General features: G+C 39.6%; 1 protein-coding gene across 4 annotated transcripts in view; it reads left to right on the top strand.

The window, feature by feature from the left end:
• Nucleotides 1-21,092, top strand: part of CUX2 (cut like homeobox 2) — a 2,130,834-nt gene that overhangs the window by 1,586,120 nt on the left and 523,622 nt on the right. For all 4 annotated transcript variants that reach the window (XM_044068629.1, XM_044068630.1, XM_044068628.1 and 1 more), the window contains exons 6-7: nucleotides 4,167-4,287; nucleotides 16,203-16,279. In XM_044068629.1, coding sequence (XP_043924564.1) covers nucleotides 4,167-4,287; nucleotides 16,203-16,279 — 198 coding nt within the window. The remainder of the gene's footprint in view (nucleotides 1-4,166; nucleotides 4,288-16,202; nucleotides 16,280-21,092) is intronic.

The raw sequence follows: 21,092 nt of genomic DNA, 5'->3' as shown, positions 1-21,092 counted from the left end.
ATGGACTAAGCAGAAACCTCATGGACCCACACGAGTGGAAACTGGAACCAAGGATTTTCAACATGTTGACAAGCAAATGGGGGAGTCCAGATATAGACCTGTTTGACTCCCCCCAGATCCATCAACTGGACAAATTTTGCACAAGGATTCCCTACAAGCAAGCTTGGAAAGTGGATGATCTATCCTTCAGCTGGAAAAACCTATCAGTTTATGCCTTTCCTACTCTGCCTCTACTCTCCAAGGTACTACTAAAGATCAAACAGGACAAGCCAAGGATGATTTTAATTGCACCAGACTGACCTCACCAACACTGGTACCCACTCTTGCGCAGTGTGTCATGCTTGGCTCCATGGCACCTGCCTCAGACTCCTTCCCTGTTGTTTCAGCAGGAGAACATGATTCTGCACCCTCAGCTGCAAACCCTGAACCTAGCAGCCTGGCTAATTACCCAATCTCTCCTTTACCATCACTCAGTAAATCAGTCATGGATATCAGAGAGGTAAGTATGCTTCTCAACTTAAAAAAGTATAGTTACATTTCTTTAAGTACTAGTTTCTGCCAGAGCAGAGCAAGTAGAATGCTAAATGTTGTATTGAGTTGTGTTCAATTTCTTTGGAGGGGGCCTAGTACTAGAAAATCTTATGCTGCAAAATTGAAAAGATTCTATGCTTGGAACCAATCTCAAGGAATGAACGCAGCAGTGCCCAATTTACCTCAGATTCTACAATACTTAACTGAGATGCTTCATAAGGGCTTGTCTTTTTCCTCCATCAAAATTCATGCCTCAGCCATTTCAGCTCATTATAGCACACAGCCTCCCCTCTTCTCTCACCCACTTCTCAAGCAGTTCCTCAGAGGTACCAAAAATCTAAGGCCACCCAGGAGACCTCCAACTCCAGCCTGGGACCTTAATTTTGTCTTGGAGAAACTCACTCTTCCTCCTTTCAAGCCAGCTGCTACTGCAGATTTAAAATTTCTTTCCTGGAAAACAGCTTTTCTTTTAGCAATCACTTCTGCAAAAAGGGTATCTGAATTACATGCCCTTATGGCATTGGAACTTTTCATCATCTTTCATGCGGACAGGGTGTCCCTCAGAACCAATCCCTCCTTCATGCCCCAGGTGGTATCCAGTGTGGCTCTTAATCAGTCCATTCATTTGCCTACCTTTTTTCCTAATCCACAGAACAAAGAGGAACAGATACTGCACTCTTTAGATGTGCATAGACAGCTCAGATTCTACTTGGACAGGACTAAATCTCAAAGGAAATCTGAACAACTACTGGTAGCATTTGCTGCAGGGACAGAGGGGAAAACTATTTCAAAACAAACCATTTCAAAATGGCCACTGCATTCATTTCTGCTATAAGCACCATGGAAAACCCACCCCACAGGGCATCAGACCCCATTCAACCAGGGCTGCATCTACCTCTACAGCCTTTCTCAAGGGTGTCCCTACTAGGGATGTCTTAGAAGCTGCTACCTGGAGTTCTGTACATACTTTCACCAAGCATTACCATTAGCTAATTTTCTCTAAATCCAGGGCAGGGCTGGTTTTGCCACTGCAGTCTTGCAGGGCCTTATAGCTGGTCCTAATTCTATTTAAATTCCTCCTCCCAACCTTAGCTTTTGGAATCTACCCAAATGTAATGACTGCAACAGTGAAACATGAAGAACATAGTACAGTTGTGTACACTTACCATAAATGTAGATGTTCGAGTGTATTCACTGTTGCAGTCCTGGTTACCCTCCCTCCAGCCCCCTTTCCTTCCTTTGGCTATACCTCTACTCTCACTTACTATGCTCTAAAAGCTTTTTAGTGTATTTGCTTTTATGTTGGAGGTATATCCTTGTATTTATAGATTTAATTGCTTCCCATTAGGTGTGCACCTGACATCTGGGGCAAGAAAAACTGATGTAATGGCATCGGCTGCATGTTTTATTCCCCTGACGACCTGACATCATGGAATAAGGGACAGCAACTGAAGCAGGACCCAAGGCTTTGTTAATCAGGCCGACTGAGGGCTACTGCAAGCAGATAACCCAAATGTAATGACTGCAACAGGCAACAGTGAATACACTTGAGCATCTACATTTATGGTAAGTGTACACAACTGTACTTTTTCTTGATTGTAAGCTGTTTGGGAGTAAATAAGATTAGTCTGGATTAGTTTGGATACTGAGGAGCATATGGCCAGGTAAGGTTCTCTTGTTTGGTTCTCACCAGGGTTGCCTTTTGTGTGGAGTCTGCATGTCCTCCCTGTGTTCATGTGGGTTTTCTCCAGGTGAAGTGGTTTCCCCCCGCATTCCAAGGACATCCAGTAAGTGGACTGGACACTCTAAATTTGCTGTAGATGTGTGTGTGTGTGTGTGTGTGTGTGTGTGTGTGTGTGTGTGTGTGTGTGTGTGTGTGTGTGTGTGTGTGTGTTTTGTGGAAAAATGACCACACCAGGCTAGCCACCCAGCAGTGTGAACTCTCGTCATGTTACACCCAGACCCCTGTACAAAAATGGGAAAAAAGGGGATTGGTGCCAGTGACATAAGGCAAGCTGAGCACCATTGTTCACAAATACTGGCACCAATCTGGACCTCCTTCCTGAAGAGCATGCTACAGATGTCCTCCTAGTGACTGCAGGGCACAAACTAAACTTGGGACATTTTGAATTGAAGGATGGCAGCATGGTAATGTTTCCTTATGTGTGTCTTTGTAAACTTTCACATTTATTCATTACCTCTTGAATCAAGAAAGCATCTCTAGTTGTTGACGATACCTAACCCTGTATACCCCCAGTAGACTCATTTGTTCCCTGTACTGCCTACCCCTGTAAGCAGTGAGTATGACAGTGAAAGTCAGATCTGAGTGACCATTATTTGTGGCTGACCTAGGTATGTTTATGCCATAGCCTGTCCTCATGGTAGCCAACACGTTCTGGTATGGATACCTTACTTCATCTATATTTGACTGCAGTATCACTCTGGTACAAGTGTAGTTACCCCTAACCACTTCTGTTGGCATGGTTGAGCAGGCACTGTCTTCTCACCCCCATTTGTTCTGTTACCATCTGTGGCACCTGAGCTCACGAACCAAACTCGAGTCACCAACACTGTACTTGAGAATCCACCCCTTAGGTCTCTGTGCCAAAGAGTTTACTAGCTTTGCTGATGAAATACTGGATAATACACAGATCCTTACTGAATTCACAGTATGTGCATGAGTCATAGCAGCTGCTTAGGTCAGTGCTGTCCTTGATGAAACACTGAAGCTCGATATTAAGTATAGGTAATAAATTAGTGCAATGCAGTCTTCTGCTAAATTACAGGAGGCTAAACATGTATACATGTCGACTCCATACCTGCCACACCTTTTTTGTTTCCACTCTTTCTGGTAAAACAGCACCCCCCACTACCATCACCACCATCAACATCTGTGTTTGTCAGATACCCCTGTCATTTTTACATCACAGTCTGTACAGGGGTGCTAAATAAGCTAATCTTTATTCACTATGCATGCATTATTATTAACCCTTGTATACTCGAGTAATATGAATTGTTATGCAACTTGTAACTGTGATATTTTATTGAAAAAAAAAGCTACATAAACATTTTGATGAGTACAAATCCGGGATAGTTCCCTATCCAGTAGAAACTGCTAACAGAGAGGTAAGTATGCTTCTCAACTTAAAAAAAAGTATAGTTACATTTCTTTAAGTACTAGTTTCTGCCAGAGCAGAGCAAGTAGAATGCTAAATGTTGTATTGAGTTGTGTTCAATTTCTTTGGAGGGGGCATTCTTTGCTGAATCTGTGCATGTCTTGTATTTCCTCTCCTGTGCAGTTACATAGATAAACATAGCCATGCTGTGTTTAATGGGCTGCAATCTCACAACATAACACTCGTCAATGGTTGCTTGTGACTTTCCTTTCAGGGTCACATCCAACAGCCTTGTTATTGATGCAACACAGTTAAAGCTGCCCCTTGTAGGCTAAACTCAGAATTTCACACCCTACCATGACTCCAAACACAATTGACCAGTGTGCTGTGCAGAACATTATAACACAGTTGCACAGCTTCAGCAAATCAAATTTTACCCCTGCAATTGATCTTTGGCCTTGGAGGGGATAAGGAGCTTTCCACTTGCAAACATTGTTGATTTGAATTTTACACCTACAGAGCAGAGCGAAACGTCTCCAGCTGGGATCACGACGACGGAGGAGTCCCATCATTTCAATCTTAGCAGCAAAGCACTTTCCACAAAATCCCTGGCACTGAAAAATGAGGCAGAAAAAGAAAAGTACGTGAGTAGTAGATTCATTCTTTTTTTTTTTGTTGTTGTTGTAACATCAGAAGGAGAAAATTCCCTGCAAAGCCTGACACTCCTTGGTTAATGTAACATTTGAAATGAATATTAAACATTAAAAAGAAGACACTGATACACTGTGCCTGGTATAGAAACCATAGCGAAAGGATCATTTCAGTTGATACATTGTGATTAGCTGTATCTGGACATACTACACCGGTAAGTATGGTTGTTTGTTACAAATATTACAGGGCATGTTGTATACTCTGTTGTGCTGTGATTACGGAAGAGACTGCTCTTCAGAGTGTAGTCAGGCATTGCTTATTTCTTAGTCACAGTAAAATGTTTACAAATGGCTCCAGAACACTATTAATGAGATTTGGTCTTTTACATTTCTTGACCATTTTCAGTTTCATGTGAATGCCTTTATCTTCCTGGAAATAACTTTTTTTTGTTGTTGTTTTTCTGTGTTTTCAAACTCTGGCAGCTTTTGGGCCTGAACCATGGCATGGTTTCCTTTTGTCCTTTTACTTTAATGAGGGAAAAATGTAACACAGATCTGAAATAAATTCATGCAGGAAATAGTATAGTATGTTTTTCATATACCTATTTTTGTTAAGTTTAAAATGTGGCTGTCATTCTTTACTCATCTGAGAGGATCACTCCAGGTTTAGCTGCTTAGAAGAAGAAACTTTGTGTCACCCAATCTGCAAAATAATAGAGTTTGCACTTCTAGCTATGCTAGAAACCTCCTTTAACTTCCTTGTATTTTCCATCACTGAACCTGGGTCATGAACCAGTGCTGTCTACTTTATGTTTTCATTTTATTTATGAACTTGTCCGCATTCTGGTTATTTGAAAATAACACATAGCTTTCTTACTATATGAACTGAGCTATGGCAGAACCCTTTTTTAATGGGTACTTGGTTGGGTCTGTGGTTGGATTCATTCTTTCTATCAATCAAAACTTGGCAGATTTTCTGAATGATCCCATGCTTGGGAATGCATCCTCCCTGATGGACATCATGATGTCATACTTTGAATACAGATGGTTTAGTCAATAGAGCAGCTGATGTGTTAATACTGTATGTCTGTCATCAAGTACTCATGTTGATGGGTCCTTATCTGGGTTGATTCTCAAGCAGTATCTAGCGTGATGGAAGGAGGCAAAGACCAAGGTTGTAAAGTTTAAATCCTGGAGTGTAACAGTATGAAAGGAATACTTCATCTTGAAGTTGAGACCTTTGTGCTTGGTGAAGGCTTGCACCAAAGGCTTTACTGAACACAGCAGAATTATCTACATTTGAAACATTCATAATGTAAGCACTGGAAGTGGTCAGTGGAGTGGACTTTGATATCATCATTCACCATCATGCAGGCTTCCACCTGGTGCCAAAAGATGTTGTTAACAGTCTATAAGAAATGTTTCTGCTTGTGTACATTAGGCCTTTCCTTCTTGGAACAAAGATGCTGGTCCATCTTCCTGATGTTGTGATCAGCTTCAGTTTAATACCTGATCTAGCAGTGTACATCTAGTGTGTTTGTGTGTGAAGGGCTGTCTCTTCTGTAGTTTATACCCCAGCAGAAAAAGTGAGGGGCATAAATGTCCTGGTTCAGTGATATTTCGGAAACCACTTTTTGGAGAAAACATGAGTTGGTGCTAAGGGACACCCCATCTTTGGTGAAAGAGCAGAAAAGGTTCCTTGCACAAGCAGACTTGAAATTCTGTGATGTTAAGTTTAGAGATGATGACCACTAGACTGAGTTTTCTAAGAAATGACCTTCAGTGCCACTGAGCTAGTGGGCTCAAATGACAGTTTGGCAAGCCTGCTTAATCATGACATTCAGAACACACTGATGTAGAAAGGCTATTCAAATGAATACATTGATGCAAACTGCATTTTCTAACGGTGCTGGATTACAGTCCTGTCCCCTAAAAGGTCACAATGCACAAAAATAGCTGACACATACACTCTGACTATGTAATAACTGAGGCCTAGTTTGTAAAGATGCCTGAAATAGCTCATGATAACTTAAAAGCAGACCTTCTGAAGGCGTGTGGTGTGCTACTGTGTCCAACTCAAGTACTGTTGTGATTCTAGCTCTGGTGGAACGAGGGGCTGTATATCGTAATCCAAAATGACGGGCTTTATATCTGAATTCAGGTCCTGATGTGTAATCAATTGTCACCCGGGGGGGGGGGTACTTCCCAGGCTAGTGTAGGAAGAGGTTTATGTATTATCAGGAACCCAAGTGCGTGAAACTAAACCCCTTTTGGCTACCATTAAGTACATGGATGCGTTTTGGTCTTTCTTCCTTGAAATTAGTAGGGGAATCAGTGGGAATGGTAAAAAGTTGTACAGGAATATTCTATGCCATGGGGATGGAGAAATTGCTTACTCAAGGTTCAGGTCATGTCATCACAGCCCACAGAAATGAATCTCATAGAAACAGACCACATATTCAAAGCTACACAGCAAACAGACACTCTGCAGTGTCATCAGATAAAGTAAACAAAAATGTGTATTTGTTTTGCAAGCCCTCTCCAGTCAGCATACCCTCCTTACCTAAATAATCTAACTTCACAGTCACGAGTAGAGAACACCTATGTCAAGCATCCATTTTATTCTCCAACTGCAAAACAGTGATTTCTAAAACAGTGAAACACAAATGTAGCTGGATTTAAAGAAAGAAAATCTCAAACAACTGAACTATCAAACCTGTAACAAATAAACAGAATGGTACCCCCCAAAAAGAATAAAATAAAAACAAGTAAGTAACTGAAACTGTCACTTTATTTATTTGTAAAACTGGTATAGATGAAGGAATTCACTTTTGCCACCCCATTTTCTTTTTTTTTCTTTTTTTGCTTGTTTAATTGAGTTCTTGCTGGTAAGTAGGTCAATTTCCGGAGTAGCGCACTTCCAGAAAATTTGCGTCTGACATGGCCTATAAATGTGCAGCTACAGGAACTGCTGGAGAAGTAGCTCAAAAAGTTTGTCAGCTTGTTCACATTTCCAGGAATGTGAATGTCTAAAAGAGTGTTGCCCCCTCCTGGTGACCCACTGCCATATGAGTGTCATCTTCCTTTAATGATGGTACAGCCATGTTCCCTTTGAGCTTGTCCTCACCTAGATGAGGAGGGACCCTGAAAAGAGCTTTGTTTTTAAGTCTTTTGGGGCCAGGAAGATTGTTTGAAGCTTCAAATGGCTGACATGGAGCCCCAGTTTGTGTGTGTGTGTGTGTGTGTGTGTGTGTGTGTGTGTGTGTGTGTGTGTGTGTGTGTGTGTGTGTGTGTGTGTGTGTGTTTGCGTGTGTGTACGTGCGGGCGCGTGCACGTGGGTGTGTGTGTGTGTGTTGGGGGATGAGGGGGCTACAAAGCTTCCAGCTTCCACTGTCATATTCTGTAATGGGTCCATCAAAAGGATGGTGGAATTGGTCCACCACTCCAGTAACCAGCATTAGGGTCTGACACTAGGAGAAGGCTTTTGAGTATGTAGTGATTCTGTAACCAATGCCATCTCACAGTCTATTACAACATCTATGTCCTGAAGAGTGCATATTCTGCCATGAAGATTGTGGCTGCAGTCAGGCCCAGAACACATAACAGAATGTGAACTTTTGGGCCTTATGTTCATTTTCACCTAGTCTGTGAAAGTCATGGTCTCCCGTGTCGTCTCCCAGAGCAGGAAAAGCTGGTACTGGGGCATATCTAGATCCATTCATATGAAAACTATCCTTTGCGAAGGAGTAAGAGAGGACTTTTCCTGATTTATGGTTACTCGCAGCAGTATTAGTAATGAAAGTGCACACTGCAGGAAAACTTCCAGGGAAGTCTAGATGCCTTTAGACTTCCAGAATAATATATTAACTCATTCCCTCCAATGGAGGTGTGGAAATTTGTACTGAAACTTCCAATTTATTTTTATTTTATTTTATTTTACATTTGTTGACTGGGCTGGTCCAACTGGATATGTGTCCATTTTCAGTGGAGGCACGGGGAGAAAAGCTCCGCACATCAGAAATGGGTGGAACCTAAGCTTTTTTATTATTTTTTTTTTATTATTATTTCAAATTATGCCCTCACATTTCAAACAAATGTTCATATATCTGGAACCATAGGAGTTACTAAAAAAAGTATAAATTTCAAACACTTCAGCACAAACTATTTTTATAATAGTAGTGTTTCATTATGTTCTAGGTCTTAAACAGGATTTTATAAGTCACATTAAACACAGTAAGTATTACGTCTGTAATATTTTATGAACAACTTACAATATCTCAGCAATCCCTCAGGTTCCACACAAACTGTCAGCAGCGTTTTGTTCTACCAGCTGAGTACTTTCATAGGAGGCTAAGCAGTTCTGTCTGTGCTACTTGGTTGATGGTATATTTAGAAAAACATGGAATTTATGACAAAATAAATAAATATTATATGAACAGCAATTAATATCTCTTTACCTGCACTAGACAGAGGTTAAATATCAAAGCAGTTGTGTTTGCCATTGTGTAAGCTTTAAGATGAAATCTTGGTACTTTTCCATTATCAGGGCCACAGTTTTAATGCGCAAGCATGCACAAGCAATGATCGCACAGCTGTTTTTTTAATTAATGTCTGTGGTGCCATGACGAGGCAGTGGTGGTTGTTTTTGTTAGCTTTGAGGAGTTCCGGGTGCAATTCACTTACTGAGGTCAAAAAGGTATACTTTTTCTTTGCTGTTAATTTCTCATCTCTTGAATCAGAGACAAAGGTAGAAGTAAGCATGGACAAAAGCAACATTAAGGACGCGTTTTAAATATTGGCGCTATTAACACAATAAAGGGATTTGAATTAAGGTGTATTTTCTGAAGCAGACAAAATATTTAAATATAACTTCTGCCATTATTATTTGAATGTGATCCACCACCTTTCTTCAAACTGATTCTCGGTTTTGGGGTGGGGAAGAACAACATTTTGAGTCAAAATCACAAACATCGCTGAAAAACAGGGATAGCTGAGAGCTGTACAAGTAAAATCTTCTCGAGCGTCTTTCTCAACTGATTGGCTACTTATTTCAGGACAAGATCACACGGAATGCGGATGTCATGAAACATACTTCGGTATCCAATCGCAAACATTACAGTTTCAGTCTCTTTCCTCAGAATCATGAAAGAGACGGAACAAGGTGCCAGGTTCGTGTTTATGGGCGATTTTATATTGAAATTAATAAGGACAGTGTTAACAGCTGTCTTCAAGAAAAGGGGCTGTAATACAGTGCATTATTTTGTAACTAGTGCAGTCCTTGCTTTTTTATCAGAAAAAGCTACAACTTTGATTCAGGGCATAACATCAGAAAGGCTGTGCGAACACTGCGTGTGCCTGCTAAGATTCCAAGCACTCATTAGAACTGTTGCCCCAATAGCAGAAAAGTACCTAAATCTTTCAATACTTTGTATGTTGTGTGGTTTGGGAAGTATTAATGTGAATATGAACAAGCAATATTTGATACCAAGAGGCATCAGTAGGATATAACTGCAGAAACAGCTGGAGACGTCACTCAGTTGTTATGAATTAATGACTGGCTTTATGATACTAGATAATGAAGGACTTCTTAGGCTTCTTCCTCACATGTGCAACAAAGTGTTTCTGAGAAGAGAGAACAGATTCAAAAGAGCACTCCATGCTGGATGTCATAAATATTGACATTCCTAAAAGATAACTCACTTGAGGAGATCTAGGTAGAGGACTCTTCCTTGTACATCTCAGAGCCAGCGGGCAGCAGGTCTTCAGGTGTGTGATAGAAGTGTGAGAGGGAAGACTTCACTTGCCTCCCTGTTGACTTCAGGTGTGGGCTTGTGCAAGGGTGAGCATGCAGATGGCATATACTAAATGCTGAGTAATGTATGATCTATGTATATTCAGAGTCACGCCTCTCTAACAGCACCTAACTATTCTACATTGTATCTTCTACTTTTTCCAAACAAACCCGCACTTCTTCCTGTTTTACCTGCATTGTCAAACTCTAACCTTTTAACCCCCTCTATTTTTTACATTCCACAGAAGATACTAGGACAACCTAACTGTCTTCCTTCATAGATAATACTTCTTTCCTACCTATCCTCTATCAGCTTTCAGACTCCACCACCACTAGATATCCTTCAGCAAGTACATCACATCAGTTACAATGTCTTACTGTCTCAGTGATCATCTCCAAATGTATACAACCAGACATCTGGACTTCTGGGCTTCTTGCATAATAGTAACAATACATAATTTATTTCTTATCCTCTCCACTCTGTTGTCTTTATGACTCTTTTTTTGGCATATCAGTTTTTGTAATTTTTGTGGACTACTACTTCCTTCTACAACGGGGGGGGGGGGGGCTCCTCCCCCTGGACCTGGCCTACCCCCATTGTAGGAATGTTTCCATGTCTTAAGGATTCTACACTGTCATATTTTCCAGTCCTTGCACCAGTGAGCCTACCAGGATTGGGCACTTTTTTTTACCCTGAGACTGGTGCACCCAGCTGTCTTTTTTTATTTTGTAACTTACATCTGTCCAATGACATATTCTATATAAAATGTAGTCTATATATCAGTGTCATCTTGGTGAGACTTTGTGAAAAACAGAGTCCACCTCACCAAAACATGAGGATGAATTCAATTCCAGCCGTACTACTCTCTTCTGCTTGTTGATTTATCATCTCTCCATTCGGAGCCCCCCAGACATCTCACATGTACACCTAAACAGCATATTTATAAACCAACATGCAACCTTTACAAGTTTAACCCCAAAATGTTCACTACTAACCTATCAGCTAATAACTGGAACATCCTAAAAATCCTCCCTTTAGATGATGTAAATTTATTTAACACAACTTTCATGAATATCCTAAAGAGCCTTGCACCTCCTAGAAAGAAGAGACTAAAAACAAATAGTGCAATTTGGCTAACCAAAAGAGGAGAATTTTAATGCAGGATAGAGAAAAATATGGAAAGAATGGCATAAGTATAAAACATCACAATATTTTGAAAACTTCAGAATGCTTTGTAATCATAATAAAAAGCAGATTAATGAAGACAAAAAAACTATACTGTACTAACTTTCAGAAGAATAGTAACCACAACCCAAAAAAAATTGGGCATCCATTAAAGAAATCTTGCATCCCTGCCATAAATTCAACCCTAACCCCACTCCCAATAACTCATCACTTGAAACTGCAATAGAATTCAACTCTTATTTCATAGATAGTATGGCATCTTTAACAAAGGAATCCCCAATATCTAATCCTAACCCTGCCCAGCAGCAACGTATCAGCACATTCACTTTCACCTTCAAACCTGTGCTCACATCCTATGTAAAACTACTCTTAAACAAACTCAAACCTTGCTGTACTTCAGCTGATGACCTTGTAAGCAAATACCTTAAAATAGCAGACGACAGCATTGCCTACCCTCTATCAATCCTTATAAATAGTTCAATCCAGAAATCCCAAGTTCCCTCTCTCTGGAAAAAGTCACACATTATCACTCGGCACAAAGGAGAAAATTCAACAGAAATTGCTAACTTTAAACCTATAGCAATCTTATCCCTCCCCTCCAAAATACTTGAAAAATGTATTCAAAAATAATTGCTAGACTATTTCCTGCAGGAAGAACTCCTATCCCCAACACAACATGACTTCTGTCCTTCTCCCAGTAGTAACACTGCACTTCTAACCTATATAGATACTGTCAATAAAGCTAGAGATAATGGCAAATTAGTCTCCTCCTTAATTCTAGACTTGTTAAAGCATTTGACAGAGTTTGTCACAGCAAACTTCTACTTCAAATGTCTTCATTAGGTCTTTCTCAGCCCATTCTTCTATGAGTCAAAAGTAATGTATCCCATAGGTATCAGTCAGTAAAATGGCACTCCACCCTCTCGCCATGTCTACCAGTCACTGCCAGCATACCTCTCAACTGTACAGATTTTCGCAGAATGTCCAGATTTTTGCCTCATATTTTTGGTCTGTTCTTCATAAAACTCTGTGTTTTTCTGACAAATTACTGGGATTATCCGAGGACTGAAGTCACTAAATAATGATATACATTTGAGTTTCAGACTTCAAATCCTACAGAAAAATGTATGTTAATACAACTCCTGTTACTCTATCAACTTTCTAAGCTGATAAGAGTAATATTTAAAATATGTCCCTATTTTTGGGCCTTTGTCCCCCCATTTTAGCAGTCTTTCTCCATATTTCTTGCACTGACAGGTGTGATAGGTATGACCGCCAGTGTACTACAATGCTCTATCCTTGCTCTCCTCCTCTTTAACATTCTCACCAACACCCTCCATACATCCACACAACAGGCTTCCCTAATTCAGTACACAGTTGACTCCACACTCCTTTGCACATCTGACAATATGGCACACCTCCAAAAACTTACTCAGGAAATTTTAACAGCAACTGAAACATGGCTTTGTAACTCTTAGCTCATGCTCAATCTTGAAAGAAAAAAACAAGCAAACTACTACTTTTTCCCCAAGTCACTGTCCCATGAAAAAAAACAAAATGTAAAGTTCTCTCATCTGATAATACAACCATTGAAGTCACTTCTTATAGCAAATGTTAGGGATGATAGTGGATGATAATCTTAAATTTGACCTGCATATATAAAATTGCATAAGAAAAACTCATCAAAAGTTAAGATAGAGCCAAAAACTTTCTCACTGATCCAACTAAAGCTACACTTGCAACTACTTATCTCCTCCCACACATATTTATGGTGCTCCCATATGTACTAATCTTTAGGTGTCAGAAAAAAAATCAGATCTTGGACAATGCTGTAAAAAAGTTGCTAAATTTGCAGCATATACCCCTTCAAATTCCACCAATGTATATCAGTAAAAAGCCTAAAATGGTTAAAACTACACCATCACCTAACATATACATAGCTTCTTACCACATATAAAATTATCCAGAATACATCTGCTTGTCCAGCGCTAAATAACATTCTACACAACTATATTCCTAGTCATGTGTCCACAAACCTATTAAATCTGCTTGGCATTGTCTGTACTTGTACCATGTTGCTAAGACCTGGTACTCCTTAAATCTTTTCATCAGGTCAATACCCTCCCGCTCATCCTTCAAAACCGTTCTGAAAGACTTCCTAGCCAGCAGCTGTCTGCTCAATACCAGGATAAACTGTATCCCTAAATGTGGACAAATACCTATTCTTACTTTACATCTCATTCTCACTTCTTCACTCACTTTCTTACTTCTGTCAATTTCTCTTCCTTGGTTTTCTCTCTAAATATACCGTATGCCTACTTTTCACTTACTTCATATTGCAATTCCTGTTTTTATTATACTAACTTACCTTTAATTTCTCTATAAACTGGCTAAAATTTCTCTATTAAATCATCGTCATATACATTGTATCTGTTCTTAACCAATGTTTTCATATTATGTCTAATTTGGTATAATTAATTAAAATGTTTTTTTTTTAATTATTTTTAAAGACTTTAAGTTATTATTCTTTAAATGTTTTGTTAATACTTTAGAGCCTTTCTTCCCAGGCCTCCGCTGAAAATGGGATCCTACCCAGTCAGACTTTCCCAGTAATCAAATGTCAGTCAGGCAATTAGTAAATAAATACATAAATGTAGATGCAGTGTTGAAAAGTAAGCCTTGTAAAGGCCGCACACGAGGCAAAGAGAGAGAGAGAGAAGGAGTTGAATGATTTCAGTGCTGGTGTCAAACTATATTCCCAAGGGGTTTGATGTCACACGTGCAATTCAATCTCCCACTAGACACCAGGCATCTGTTTGCTGTTGTTGTTTAGAGATGTAAACACTCACATGAGATTGACTGATGACTCCTTTCAAATGGAGTCTCATTTCCCCGGTCTGAGATCAGGTGATTCAAAATACCCAACTCCATGGAATCAGCTAGACTGACTTCAAAGTCCAACAGTTAAACAGGGCTCTGGCAGGGCCACCACCCTGCAAATATAAGAATCCCCCTACCAGGTAGGAGCTGAGGTATGCCTCCTGTTGTCCTTCATTCCACTGCAGTGGTACAGGACTGGCATTGGTTTGAGACCCCACTGGCTGAGGATGTGCTCAGTACCTGTGGAGACTGGTCCTGGACCTACCCTTTGAGATTTAGTCCCTGTGGTAATACTCTAATCTGTGGTCTGTACTGGGCAGAGTACCCCCTCCCGCCACACACACTCATCTCCACCTGAAAAGCTAACTGCTGCTGTCCTTTTGCCCATAAGATATGCCGAAGGCTTCTTTCTCCATGGCTGAGTGGCAGGTTAAACATCTGCTGCTTGATATCCTCATCCTTTCTTAATCAATATTGGCAGTGTAGTTACAAGTCTTTACTGGTACTCTGATGCTGAAGGACACCTAGAAGGTTTAAAAGGTGTGCAGTTGCAGGAAGATCACGGGCAATAGCTCAAACTGTGATTGTAGCTGCAAGAATGGCATAACTTGAGGATCAAACTGGGGGATAGGCATATTTATGTATCTAGCAAATACTGCCACATACACATGCACCTAGAAGCATGGGGTCTTCCAGTTTCTTACTAGTAGAAAGGATGAATCCACCCAGGCACCCATCAGGGAAAATCCTCAGACTTAGATCAGAAGGATACCTTTTCCTGACAGAAAAGTACTTGACTTGTTTGGTTTTTCCACTACTGCAGATATTGTTTTGTTTTCAGGAGCATTGCCTGTGCCTACCTAGTTTGTACTAGATCCGTGCATTTATCTGCATATGTCATGTAATGCCTACTTACTTCATTTTTCAAAATTTGAATCATCATCATTAACCTAAGAGTAGAATCCAACTTTCCTCAGTTCATTTCTACCCCAGAGTAGAGTTTGTTGTTCAGGGATTGTTGGTGGCAAATATTGTGATACATGTTTTTTTTTTTTTTTTTTTTTGTTATTCCATCTAAGTGAATGAACAATCCTACAACAGTGTATGGATCACTATGTCATTACTCACATCACACTTGTCACTTTGCTTTTTCCCTGACACTCGTTATCTGACACCACTGGGGGGGTCATTGTACCATGTATAAATATTGTAATCTGCATTTTGTTCATCTGAATGCAACATCCCAAATGAACAGTGTTGATTGCTGTTTGTCTGTTAAGTCTATACTATTCTAATTTCTGTAAACTTGATCTGTTACATTGAACTACTTTTGTCATATTAATGACTTGTGCATGATATCTTTGTCACAGATGCTTAACCTATGAATTCAAAAGCCTCTAAACTATGATGTTCACATTTCCCCTTTATTTGGGTGTCTTTGTATTAATATTGTTACCACTGCCAACATTTATACATAAGTGTTCACGATAATATAATGTCTTACAGGTAACACACACACACACACACACACACACACACACACACACACACACACACACACACACACCTAACTTGGAGGTGTTTTATTTTTAGAATGTCTGGCAAACCTGCATGGACTCATCTAACAAGTGTAACAAAACATTAATTTCTTTTGTGGGATTTCAGCCATGTATCTGTTATTTGGGATTTGAGTGGATTTGCACCTCCACCCTTGTTTAATGTACCAGTTTTGTTAACCAGTTGTGTGCATTGGTCACCTTTGATTTAGCTGTTGTGATCACCCCCAACACACACATACACACAAACATGCATATATACCATGATTCCTATTTTTGTGGAGTGCCTGCAAAAAGTGGCCACAGTGTACATCTTTATCTTCTAATGGCCGACTAATACTCTACCAGTATTTCAGGTTTATTTGTTGTATACAAGTCATTACAAAGCAGTACTGGACCTGGTCATGTCAGTAGGCTAGTCACTCTAAAATGTATTGCTTTAGATATGCAATTCAGCTGTAACTATATTGTTTTCTTCCACACTGACAACAGGGGACTTCAGGAAACACAGATCACATTGGCTGCCAGACTGGGGGAAGCCGAAGAGAAGATCAGAGTCTTGCATTCAGGTATGGCATTGCAGAATCGTAAGCTGTTTGTGTCATTTTGCAGGACTGAAATGTAGGAATTACTAAAATAAATGCAAAACAGCAGTATGAGTTAATATGAGCTGTTTAGTAGTAAATGTGAAGGCCAGTAGTAGTATTGAGGAGATAGGCCTGCAATAAGCCATACTGTATTCATTAGGACAATGTCTATTTTCATAGAATCAAGTGGCAAGAAGCAAAAAAAAAAATAAAAACAAAGTGGGGTTATTCAGTGAACTTCAATTCATTAAATCCATATTTGCATGTCCATTCAAGAGAAATTTTGTCAGAACTGCCTTGATGCTGAAAGGTAACCTCCTCCCACCTCATACTCTACACCTACGTGCTTGTTGCACTTGTCTCCTTTCTTTTTTTTTCCCATCCCTAGTCCTTTTTAACCTTACACCCTACTCTCCACAGTCCTTATAAACCCTCTATCAAACCCTCCTCTCTGCCTGCTCTACTCCTAGCTTAACCATTACCCACTCTGGCCTCCCTTCTCTCTATTTTATAATTCCCCCTTCCTCATGCACACATTTGCCTTCTACTTACTAATTTTTGTTTTTACCTTCTACCTTACTGATTGTTTTTTCTCACTGCCTTTTCCTTTCTTTGCTGTGCCCCGCTCCATTCGCCCTTTGGGCTCACCCTGCTTCCCTGCCCTAACCCCAATCCCCACCCACCCCCAGTAGCCCTACACTTATACCTCTGAGATTCCTACCCCTATCTTTCTCAACCTACCACTAACCTAATCATCACTAAGGCACTCCCAACTCAATCTGTCCTAATTAGCCTTAATTTACTTCTCACATACCACCACTCCCATACCTACCCTATCCATCCTCTAAACTAACTTTTGTCAGGATCTGCTTCCTACACATCCTCTTCTAATTAGTCTTACTGACAACTTTTATCCAGCCCTATCTTGTCTCACAGACACTTTCATTTCTTCCAGCTCTTCTCACTTTCAAAATAATCACAACTTACACTTTACACACTACCATGGCCCCAACACACAACACTATTTTTATCCCCACGCTACTCTTAACTACAGTTAAAGCCTCTCTAACTATACCTTATTCACTCATCTTCTTTGAAAATCTTACTCTATGCAAACAAAACCATCATTTCCAACAAACTTCTTCATTTTCTCTCATCTATACTGCTAACCATAGTAACATAACCAGTACCTCAAATTATATTCTACCAAAATGTCACAGAACAAGCCACATAACTTACTTAACTGTTAAAAAGAACTTCAATAATTTCCACAAAATCTTTAAATACCTATATTTTACCCAACACCACCTCCTCCTTCATGGTGATATTCATCCTAACCCTGGCCCCAATAATGACAAGAGTAACAACCTTGACAATTTAACTTTACCCAACACTCCTTTCATAGCTAAAGAACTTAATTCCCTCCTTTATAGCACATCTAAATATTAGCAGTATCAACAATAAAATTTCCCACCTACATGCACTACTTGATCTACACTCTTTTGATATTCTATGTCTCACTGTAACCTGGCTTAAACCATCTACTTTAAACCATGAAATTATCCCCCCAGGATATAATATCCTTAGATGTGACCGAATAAACAAAAAAGGTGGAGGTATAACCATACTTTACAAATCTCATCTCCAACTTTCACACTGTAATGTGCTTCCATCATTAGATGCTAAAACTGAAGTACTGTCTATCAAACTCCAAATCAACAACTCCAAATTTATCTCCCTAATTTGTATGTATCTACCTCCTGGTAATAATACTAATACTCTTGAAAATATACTTAGTTATCTATCTAACCAGCTACCCCAAGAGACCATTGTACTGGGCGACTTCAACATTGACTGGTTCACCTACAATACCCAGAAGCCTACTAACCACATAAATCTCTTTGGGTTCTCCCAATTAATAATCACTCCCACTAGAATCCACAAACCTAGCATGAAAGAAACTACTCTTGACTGGATCCTCATCAAAAACCACCCTAATATCTGTACTCCAGGTACCCTCCCCAATAACATCAGCGACCATATGCTTACATATATTACTAGAAAAAAACTTCATGTTTCAGCAACTGATAATATCAAAACATTCCGCTGCAAAAAATACTTCAATCCTGATAGCTTCCAAAATGAATTGCTAGCATGCAACTGGTCACCTCTTACCCATCTTGAACTTGATGAAGCTGTGACCTACTTTAACACTTATTTTCTTCAAATTCTTGACTACCGTGCACCTTATCACACTACCAGAATGAAAACAAAAACTGCTCTATGGCTCACTAAACAAACAAAGCAAAAAATGCTCCTCAGATATAAAATCTGGACCAAATGGAGAGCTACCAAATGTCCATCTCATCACCTCCTCTATAAACAGCTAAGAAATGCTACCAAAAAAGACACCCTTAGAGACAAAAAAGACTATTACCTACACCTCCAATGATCCACTGAACATACCCCACAAAAAATTTGGTCAGGGATAAACAAACTTCTTCAGCCAGGACACCCTACTACTCCTATCCCATCAGGTTTCAACCATAATAATTCCAATCAAATCCCTGATACCTTTAACAACTACTTTACTAAAGCCATACAAAACCTAGCCAATTCTTTACCTCCCTCTTCTACTCCCCTACCAAATACACTCAACTCTTCTACTCCTACCTTTCACCTACAACCTGTAAGTACATCTCTTATCTACAAACTACTTAGAAAACTAAAACCATGTACACCATCTGCTGATCATCTCCCATCAGAATACCTTCAAATTGCTGCAAAGGCTTTATATCTCCCCATATCTATCCTCATTAACAGAACTATTTCTGAAGCTAAAATTCCAACCATCTGGAAAGTTGCCCATATCATCCCTCTTCATAAAGGTGGGTCTTCCACTGAACTCTCTAACTTTCGACCTATTGCCTTACTCTCTCCATTATCTGAGATAATGGAAAAATGTATTCACAAACAACTACTTAACCACCTACTACAAAACAACCTACTAGCAAACTGCCAGCATGGCTTTAGACCATTCCACAGCACTACAACTGCACTACTCTCCTTCACTGACTCTATAAATAAAAATCGGAACAGCTCCTTCTCTGCTGCAATATTTATTGACTTGTCAAAAGCCTTTGAAATGGTCAACCATAACTTACTTCTAGACAAACTAAATTCATATTCTCTTAACCCACAAGCATTACAATGGTTTAGGGCTTACCTTCAAAATAGACAACAAGCAGTACTTTGGGAAAACAATCTGTCATCATTACTTCCCGTAAATATTGGAGTCCCACAAGGCTCTATTTTAGGTCCCCTTCTCTTTTCCTTATTCATCAATGACCTTCACTTGAACACACCCCAAGCCACCAATATGCAGATGACTCAACCTTAATCTGCACTTCTAAGAATCTAGCCTCCCTCCAGTCAATTACCCAAAATGTATTCCAAAGTGTTGAAAACTGGTTTATGCAACACTGCCTCCTCCTTAATCCCAAAAAACAAAACTACTCCTTTTTACGCCAACTCATAAATCACCAAATCCATTCTTTACCATTACCTCTAATAATGCCACCAACATAACCCCAGATACTACCACCCGGCTATTAGGAGTTACAATTGACAATCGCCTTAACTATGATGACCATATTAACTCCACCACAAAGTCTGTTAACAAAAAACTTGGTTCTCTCTATAGAATTAAACCATTCCTTACCCCCTTAGCCAGGAAGACTATTGCCCAGACCCACCTCATCTCTACCCTCTTTTATGCCTCTGCCATATATACTAACTTATCTAAAACAACCTCTCAAAACTTTCTACATGTTATAATAGCATTGCTAGATTTATCACATGCTCTCCCTTTAAAACTCACCACTGCCTTAACCTTAGACAACTTGGATGGCTAGAAATACAGAACCTTATACTCAGTAAACAACTACTTATTACCCATAAAATCCTGCACTATCCCAATAATACCCCTATCCTCACAGATCTGATTTCACCATACAAAAATCTGTCTACACTACGTTCTGCCAGTAAACATCTGGTATCCTTAGTTAAATCCAACAACAAAGCAGGTGACTCTCTTTTCTCTAATACTATAGGAAAAAACTGGAATCTGCTCCCTTCTGAACTATCTACCCTAGCTTCTACTACTCTATTCAAAAAACATATCAAAGAACATCTTAAAGCCCAGTGGCTCTGTCCTTGTTCTAACCCAGACTGAAATTCCATGCCCCTCCTGCTCAAATCCCATCCCCACACACTAACCTAAGCATACAAACCAACTCTTTTTCTCTTTATACCTGCTCTGTTTTTGTGATCTAATAATTGTTCTTTACTTTTCCCCTAGCAAACCTTTGTATATTGTCTATAATCCATAATTTGTATTACATTTATTCATATAAACAATGCTATCTCTGTACTGTAATTTTAATATACATGTCCTTTTTATAAATTGTTAACATTTTAACTGTTTATGCTGGAGCTTTTCTCCCCGGGCCTCTACTGAAAATGGGCATATATCCAGTTAGACTAGCCCGGTCAACAAATGTAAAATAAATAAATAAAAATAAATAAACTAGATTACTTACTGTTTCAGAATTGTATCTGAATTGGTGAAGATACTGGTCAATGTGGATAGTACAATAGTCCTTTGTACAGAAGTGACTGTTTCCAAGCTAATTAGTGTCAGTGGCTCAGCTGGAAACACATATGGCTATGGTGAATGGAAAATCAGAAGGCTGTGGGTTCTAACCCCCTGCATGGTGCTTGGATTTGTATTCCA

The sequence above is a fragment of the Protopterus annectens genome, chromosome 4.part0 (genome assembly GCF_019279795.1).
Source record: "Protopterus annectens isolate FY-2018-M chromosome 4.part0, PAN1.0, whole genome shotgun sequence".
Taxonomy (NCBI): domain Eukaryota; kingdom Metazoa; phylum Chordata; order Ceratodontiformes; family Protopteridae; genus Protopterus; species Protopterus annectens.
The sequence above is the reverse complement of the archived record's forward strand: the minus strand, read 5'-3'. Positions and strand labels throughout refer to the sequence as shown.